The 9793-nt window shown below is 18.0% G+C and overlaps 1 protein-coding gene and 1 pseudogene across 2 annotated transcripts; both read left to right on the top strand.

Moving 5' to 3' along the window:
• Nucleotides 1-4900: 4900 nt before the first annotated feature.
• On the top strand, nucleotides 4901-5770 carry PmUG01_00061400 (annotated as a pseudogene). Its single transcript has 2 exons — nucleotides 4901-4987; nucleotides 5108-5770. Coding segments are annotated over exons 1-2 (750 nt in total).
• Nucleotides 5771-8257: 2487 nt separating this feature from the next.
• On the top strand, nucleotides 8258-9253 carry PmUG01_00061300 (fam-l protein; the record flags this gene model as incomplete). Its single annotated transcript, XM_029005044.1, has 2 exons — nucleotides 8258-8344; nucleotides 8474-9253. The coding sequence occupies 2 exons, from the start codon at nucleotides 8258-8260 to the stop codon at nucleotides 9251-9253; spliced, it is 867 nt and encodes a 288-aa protein (XP_028859122.1).
• Between the last annotated feature and the right edge of the window lie 540 nt (nucleotides 9254-9793).

Genomic DNA, 9793 nt, shown 5'->3' with positions numbered 1-9793 from the left:
TAAATTGCAGAAGAGTTTTAACTTATAACCAACAACATAGCTTATTATATTATTATGTACATATATTATTACATATTCTAATGTTTCCTTTGAAATAAGTACATATGAGATAAAGAACGATTGGAAGATTAAACAAAAATATACTTATTATAAATTTCTGTTACTGATTTACTTACATATAAAATTACGTTATTTTGGTTATCTTTAATAAATAATTTATAATAATGAGTTATATATTAAATTAATTTTATGCTCTAATGTATTTATATAGAATTTATTTGTTCAATGTTCTGTTCTTTTTATTTTAATATCATATATTTTTTTCAATTTATTTTTTTAAATATATTACTTAATAACTGTATATAGTAGAATATACATAAAAATAACTTATTATGTTTTAAAATATATTTCATTTATATTTCCTTTTTGAATATATTTTATAAATATATGTAAATATAATTTATATAATGAGCATATAATTGTGAAATAATTTGGAAACAAAAAATAGTATATGATTCTTTGAAACACTTGAAATTATTTCAATAAGAAATACGTAAATTTAGTTTTAAAATATTTACAAAAAAATATTTTTTTTCTTTGTTTATGTATTTTTAATTATATTTTTCATTATATAATTAGAATTTTTTTATAGTACTTCAATTTATATATTATTTTTGATTTATTTAAAAATAATACAAAATAAATAACAATTCATATGAATTAATGAAGTTTTCTTCATAATATTATGAATATACTACTTGAATTTTTATTTAAAAGATAATATTTAATATAATAACATTTATATCTTTATGTAAAATATTAACATAATATAAGCTAGTAGAAATACTAAATGCATAAAAAGTATAATAGCTTATGAGTGGAAAAATATGTAAAAGTAGATGTACATGGACAAATTCACATATTTAAATAATAATTTATATATTTTTTTTTTTAATATACACAAAAACACAATGAAAATGTTCTAGTATCTATTATTATAAAATGATACTTATGTATTTAAATTTATAGTTCATGTTATTCAATGTAGAGTTAATAATTCTTAAGATATTTTTATAGTGTAAACAGTCTTAAATAATAATACACCTGAAAAATAAAATAAAAAAATTTATTTTTATGTTAATTAGGACTTAATTTTACTAATATCTTTTTATTTATGCATATAAATATATAGTCTTATCATATTATATAGGAAACTTATTTTAATAAGTATTTTAACGAAAAAGAAATAAGATAAATTTATGAACAATAATGTAACATAAAATATTTGATATTATTTTCATAATTTAATTAGTGTCATATAATCTTATTGATCTAAATAAGATTGTTCTATGTATAATTTATTCTTCTTAAAATTCTATTGTTCTGGTATGCATCTTTCAAATTTTGAGGTCTCTAATATATAGCATATCTAGTAATTTAATTATCTTAGTGTAAAAATTATTATTTATGTAAAAATAGTAAATTAACAGAAGACATGTTGTTAATATTGAGAATTATCATTTGATATTAATTATACTTTTTCTTATTTACTACATCTACTAAGAATATTACGTTTATTAAATTATTAATTTGTACTTTTTGCTATATTTCTATTCATATAAGAAATATTATATATAATAAAAATTTTAATGTTAAAGAATTACTGGATATTGGTTATTCAGTTAAAACTAATTCTTGTTTATATTTTTATGTCTGTATTACCCTCAAATTTGAGTAAAATATTTGTCTTTAATTTCAAATATTTTCTTTTTTTTACGTTGTTAAATCTTTTACATGGACCTTAATATAAGAAAAGTTTATAGTTATATTAAAATAATACTCATATTTTATTACATTTGTAGTGCAGTTATTAAAAAAAAATTGTTGTATTTATTTTTTTTTTTTATTTTTTTTAATATATATTTCTATTAAATTATTTGGGGTTTTTATTTTATATGCACCAAGATGTATATACTGAAAACATGCAGACTATAGTTTTGCAGAATAGATGTTATGTATTACTTTCTGTTAACCGAAAATGAATTATTGTTTTCAGAAAAATTTATCTATATTTGGGTATTTCTTTCATATACATATTTTTATATTTTTTTATTAAAGCTCTAAAGCTCAAATCAAAGTACAAGTCATGTAATCTAGTATTAATTAATTGCATTTTTGTATGTACAACATCATTTTAACAGGAATTTCTTGTAGTAAGGTATTAGACATATCATGTAGAACATTCAGATTTTTGAATAAATTAATTTGTAGTACTAGAAAAAGGGAAACATGAAGAATAATACCTGAATATTAATGTAATTAATGAAAATAAAAATATAATTTCATACAACATAATTTAAGATGCTGTTTTTTTTTCTGCTAGTAAACATACAAATAATAATTTTACTGAAATTGTATAACTTAGAGATCCATTACCTTCATGTAGTTCATTAATATATTTTAAGAGATGTATTCTTATGTGCTGCAACATATGATATTTACGAATGTGATATTTATTATTAAAGTTTTCCAGTTGTGTACAAAATTTATTGCATTAAGTATAACATATTTATTTAAATGACTATTACATAGTCAATTATATTTTTTAGCATAAGAGCGACGGCTACAATTATGTATGAAATATGGAAAGGTTTTAGAGATAGTGAAACAAATAATTTGTATTAGATATATAAAAAAGTGAAAGTTTTCAACAATTTTATATTAGTGGAAATTTAGAAATAATAATCTCTTTATGTAAATTATATATTAAACCATATAAATAATACAGTACATTCGATAAAAATTAGATTCTTAAATGAATATACCATTTGGAGGGGATATTGGAACGTGTAACTAGTATATCTATGGAAATCATATTTTGTGAAATGAAATTTAATATTACTTTTTATTTATCATGTTATTTTTGTTCGTATTAAATATTATTAATATTATTAAATAAATATAAAAATGATATAACTTGAAAAGTATATAAAATTTATTGATATATATATAAAGATAATCAATGTAAGTATACATGCTCAATAAGGGAAAAATTAAATATTTCAATGTAAATTAAAGCATTTGCGTATGACTTCTTAATTTATAAGACATAAATAATTTAGATAAATATAAAAATTTTTTTTTAAAATATATTAAAAAATATTTTGGAATAACTTGTGTTACTAACATTGAAGAGAATTAAACTTAAGTAAGTATACAGAAGAATTTTTTATACAGTGCACTTATTTTAAATAATTTATTTTACAATTTTTATATATACGATATTATAAAAATTTTAAGTAGATTAAAGAGAATTATAAATGGAAACTTTAATCAATAATATGAGTATTATATGTTCATATTGTTTAAAATACTACGATAACCTAAATAAGACTATTCATGAATGTTATAACGAAGTTAGTATATGAGAAAAAGCAATAAATATATAATAATATTAATTTCTGTATTTTTTAATTTGTTTTTTCGGTAACTTAAATAAATTATTTTAGGGTTACCTATTTTTTTCATATTTTTAACTATTCACATGGTATCGTGAAATTTTTGATGGAAAAAATGATATAAATCTAAATTTCGGATGGTTACGATAATATATAATATATATAATATTCTTATAATTATAATTCATATGGTTACAATACGTTATTAAAGAGATTTTATTGGCATATTATGTTTACTACTGAAAAGTATTTTTAATAAAATATTCTTTATTTATATATATATGTAGATTTATGATGATGTAACTGTAAAATATGTTACTGGAACTAAGTCCTTAAAAAAAAAACAAAAAAAAAGATATATATATTCGTTATAAAATTATAAATAGAACAATTACTAAATCTTATATTATAGTAGACTATATTGTTATTCATTCTTATTTGTTATGTACTCATTATGTCCTGCAATTTAATTGTAAATTTTTCTCATTTGATATGTTTTTAAATTAATATGCAATATTTCTGTATTAATTTTATTTTTAATTTGTTTTCTTATTCTTTTAAAAATTTTCGCATTTATATATATTTAATTAAAAAATATATACGATGATTAAAGGAAAAACGTTTCATTTAGATTTAATAACATAAATTAAATATAATTAATATTATAATTTTTAAAAATGATTATACAAAAATAAAAATTCAGTCATCCTTTTGTTTTGAAATATAAATTTTTTCATATATTAGATAGTAGAGTATAAATTAGATTATTTAAATACAATATAACCTCTAAATAATTTTATAAACTTACGAAGAAACTAAAGTATTTATCATAATTTTTATTACATAAATGTTATTTTTTTTCATTTTTTATTATTATATTATTATAATAATTTACATTTTATTGTATGTTACTACCTTTTTCAAAGTATAATATTTATTAAATTAGAATTAATAGTGAAGTAATATCTTTAGGATTTGTACTTGTTGTATTAACTTATAGAACAATGAATGATCTATATTCTCTACGTTCAATATTCTATATATACTCAATAACTCAAAATAATAGGAAACCTCATATTCTTACTTTGATTATTATGAAGCGTATTCAAAAAAATACTACATAATAATTGCACTTAATCAAATAATTAAATAATATATTTAAAATATTTATAAATGGATTCAAATTATTTTATTCAAATGAAAATTAATTTTTTTTTTATAATAATATTAAGATACACATAATATAATGTATTTTTAAAGTTATGTTTCTTTGTATATATTGTAAAAATAATGATAACTATATACATTTTATTACGTACTTACTAAGGAATAATAAAAATTTTTTTTTTGAATAAATAAAGATTCATTTATTAGTAGAAATATGTTATATAATTTAAATTTTTTTCTTTACTAATTATATCAGTATAATAAAAATCTATATAATGGAAAAGCCAAAGAAGTTATTCATATTTACTGAAATTTTTTTTTTTATAATTTCAACTTGGATTCTAAATTTTGAAAATGATATAGTATTACAATATTATTTTAATTTATATGTATTTTTTATATATTTTGTTCTTTTTTTTTAATATAAACTTTTAAAAATATATTTTTTTTTAATTAAAAAAATTCTTTCTTTTCTTTTTTAGATTTCATTTAACAAAATATTGGATGTGCACTATAACCTTGGTCAGAAATTAGACATAAAGAATTACAGATTACTAGGAAAATATAAGCAGAGCAAGGATTCAAATAGTGCAAGTTTAAAAGATGATATACCTAATAATAGAGGTTATTCTCAAAGAGATATATTTAATATAGAAGGAGACACAATGAAACACAAAAAATAAAATAGAAGTTCACTGAATAAGGCGCAATACTATACAGAAGTAATAAATTATAATAAAGGAATGTTTGATGGAAAACATTTCCATTTTGAAAAAAAGTGGATAAAAAAAAAAGATTATGATTATTTTCTTGAAAAAAACAGGAGAATTGGTGATATAGGTTTAAAAAAAATAAAATTTAGAAATTATGGATTTGGAGTTTTCATATTTTTTATTTTTTTTGTGTTGGGAATAGGATACCCCATATTACAAGGATTAGGCTACTTGAAAATTGCTGCAGAAAAGATCATGGAATCAATAATAAGCGCTTTTAAGTTAACAGAGAACATCCCAGTACCATCCTATACTTATCCATTATTATTTTCTATACTTCTTTTTATATTAGCTATTATAATAGTAGTAGGAATTACAAAGATCTTAATAAATAATGAAAAATATAAAAAAATTAAGTTGATCACTGAGTAAAATTAATAATATGGAATATATATTATTCTATCAAGAAGTCTTAAATATGAAGTCATATATGTAAGATTTTCAGTGGTATATTATTAATAAGCATACCTGGAATTGTCATAATATTACGAATGTACGTTAGCATATCTAGTTTTTTAATTAATAATAAAAAATTATTTTTTTCTTTTCATTGGGGATTTTAATGTTCTTATGTTTATAAATGTTTATACTAAATTATTATAAAAGTTGAATTAAATATATATAACCTAATGCTTATATTTATGTAGTTAAATATATTTCTATGGAAGATATATATTTGTTCTTTAAAGCAAATATAGAATATCATAATTCATATATATTTATACAACTGTGATAAAAGGATTAGTAATCAAAATTGATGCTTTCTATTTTTAACCTTCTATTACAATAAAATTATTATTTGTTCATTATAAGAATTAGTATGTATCATTATATTAAAATTAACCATAAATATATCTTGTTTAGAATTTTATAAAATGTAGTGAATGGATTTTGTTGCAGTGATATTTATATATACATATATTTTTTATCTTTAAAATTAAACTGTTATTCTATAAAATAAATTTATGAGTAATGTGAAAGAAGAAACCATATTTGTAAAGATATATTTATAAGATTTAATTCAGTTTTAATAATATAAATGTGAAATTATAAATATATAATAATATAATATCCTTTCTATTTATAGATTATATTAAAATATTTTCTAAATTATATATCCTGAATTTTTACAATTATATGAAAATTTATACGTATATATCCATGTACAAGTATGCTACATTGTGGTGTTAATTAAATTTTACATAATTATCAATACATATGTATTATAGTGAATATTTATAAATAAATATACTATATATTGTTATCATTCTCTATATTATTATAGGACTAAAATAAGAAAATATATTTAATCATATATTAATACATAGCATATATAAATATTTTTATTTTTTCTTTGACATAATTGTAAATATCAAAAAATGTGATATATAAATAAAATTTTAATTTTCATCAATATTTCAAGAAAAAATATTTTTTTTTCCGTTTTTTTTAATTATTTGTGGGTATTTATTTATGTATTTTAGTTGTAATTTATTGTTTTCCATAAATATATTAATTAAAATTTAATATTATTTCAAATATATATAAAAATATAAATAGATTATATTGACAGTTACTAATTCATTAACATTTGAAACAATAATAGTTTAAATAAATTAAAAAAAAAGCCTATTTTGTTTTATGCATATAAACCATAAATACAGATTTATTTTTTTATTTTACGGATAATAAGTTTTCAACATGTATAAGTGTAATTTTAATCTTAGTAGTAACATTATGCAGGGTATTACTAGTTTTGTGTATTTGTATAGTGTTCAATAAATAGGGAAATAACAATATTTATTATTTCATTACAATAATTTCATAGTTGTTTTTACACTTTTATTTATAGGTTTATTCTAAAAAACTGTCATAATGTACATTGATGAAAAAAGTGATATCTATATACGTCAATGTCAAAATTAAGATTATGAATTAATGAAGTATATTACGGTAATAATATTTATTTAATACAAGATTTACAATATTTTTATTTATTATTATATTATAATATATTAGTACGTTAAAATGCATATGTAAGTAGAAATTATATAATAAATAAAGTCTGTAAATTTTAAAACATCTTATACTTATATAATGATATAAATTAAACTTAAATTAGTGATTTTCTAAAATTGTTGTACAATAATAAAAAATTATAATTTATTCATATTTAAAATATATTTTGTTGTATATATATGGTAATATAATATAAATTCAATTTTTTAAAAATATTATTTACTATTAAAGAATAAAAGCGTTATAATTAAAATATCATAAAATATTTAACAAAATATTTTTTACAGCATTTATTATACTATTATAATAATTAATATTATTTGACTATAGTAACTTGTTTTTAAAAAATATAATGTTAATTAGTAACAGAAAAACATCATTAAAAAATGTTTTTATAATCTGAATAAACAGAGCAAAAAATTATCTATATTCTCTATATTCTATATATTCCATGATCCATATAAACTCATTATAGACAATGATTAAGAAAACTTATATATTTTTTTATTTTATTTTTAAAAGGATAATAAAAGAATTACTTAGGTAATATAATATATTAAATAATTAATTTTTGTAATTTGAATAATTATAAATAAATGTACATTATTTCATTTTAATGATAATTCGACTATTTAAAATAAAATTAGTATAAAACTTATATAAAAAAAAGATATATTTCGTTATATTTGTTGTACGAAGCATTTGATTTATAAAATTTTTATTATTATTGTACAGAAAATATTAAAAAAAAATTATATGTATAGCTTCCATTGTACTTAGAAGCGTATTATATTTAATTAATATTTTGCTTAGTGCATTACAATATTATAAATATAAATTATGGAAAAAAATATTAAGTCACTCTCATTTATTAATGTTGCTTCTTTTATCTTTTTAATTTGTATATGGAATTTCACCAATAATATGGTATGAAAATAAGATTTAAACGTATATATTCTATTCGTATTCTAATTATTTTATTATTATTAATACTTCTTTTTACGTTTATATTATTTATTCCTTTAAATGTTGAACATTTTTTTTTTATTTTTTTAGAGTTCTATTAACAAATCATTAGATGATGAGAACTATATTGAAAGAAAATTAAATGCAAGAAATTATCGACTACTTGCAAAATGTAAGAACAATAATGATTCAAGTATGGTAGGGTTAAAATTTTTTCCATATAATGAAGAGATAGAAATAAAACACAAGACTGTTGAAGAATCCTCCAAAGCAAAAAACAAATATTCAAATGGAAGTTCTTCAAAATATGCAAAAGACCATAAACAAATTACAACAAATAAATCTAATATATTCGAAACAAAAAAATATTCTAATCTTGAAAAAAAAATATTCAAAGAACTGGATTATTTCGATTTTCTTGAAAAAAACAGGACAATTAGTAATAAGGTCTACAAACAAACTATATTTAAAAAATACAGATTACGAATTTTTGCCCCTGTAGCATTAATATTGTTGTTATCAATATATATCATATTAGATATGTATCCCTTTTATGGACTTAAAGTGATGTTGACTGAAATACTTGTTTCTTGCTTCGGAAATGTGTGGTACAGTAATTTACATAATTATTTGAAAGATTGTCAGTTAAGTTGGTTGTTTAAGTCTACGGAAAAAGTAAAAAACTATATTGGGAAGTGTAAAGATAAAAAATGGGAGGCAATAACAGAGCATGTTTATGTAGAGAATTTGTTTGGTTATATAGTATATATTGTACCATTAATAATATTAGGTATCACACTTATATTAGGGATTTTTTACTACCATAAAAAAGTAAAGAAATATCAGAAGCTTAAGTTCAAAAAAAGGTAATATGAATAAGAAGATATAATTTTTTTATTTATTTAAGTTCTTAATTTGAAGTAATAATAGTAATAAATTTAATATTATGCTTAAGAAAAATGAAAAATATTGCTTAAATGTTATAAACACTACTACTTATATATACCCTTTTTGATATATATATTTGTAAAAAAATATGTTTTTAGTATTTTTGTTAATTTAAGAATTTTAATATTTTTTAATTTGTATTATAAATTAGACTTAATCCTGAATAAACATAATGATTTCGTATGAACATTTTTGTATCTAATTAGATTTTCATAAAATATATATGCATGCGCTAAAACGAATATAAAATATGACAACTCATAAAATTTTATAAAGTGAGTTAATTTTTATTTTCTATAAAAGTAGTTACATTATGTTTTCAATTTTATGCTAAACCAAAATGTTTATTTATTTAATTTATTAAGCTAATGCCATATCAATTTCATACTGGAAATATAAGGGTTCTCTTTTAAATTTAATGAAAAAAAAGTAGATATATTTCGTTTGATATATATTTATATA

This window comes from Plasmodium malariae, assembly GCF_900090045.1.
Source record: "Plasmodium malariae genome assembly, contig: PmUG01_00_36, whole genome shotgun sequence".
NCBI classification, from domain to species: domain Eukaryota; phylum Apicomplexa; class Aconoidasida; order Haemosporida; family Plasmodiidae; genus Plasmodium; species Plasmodium malariae.
The sequence above is the reverse complement of the archived record's forward strand: the minus strand, read 5'-3'. Positions and strand labels throughout refer to the sequence as shown.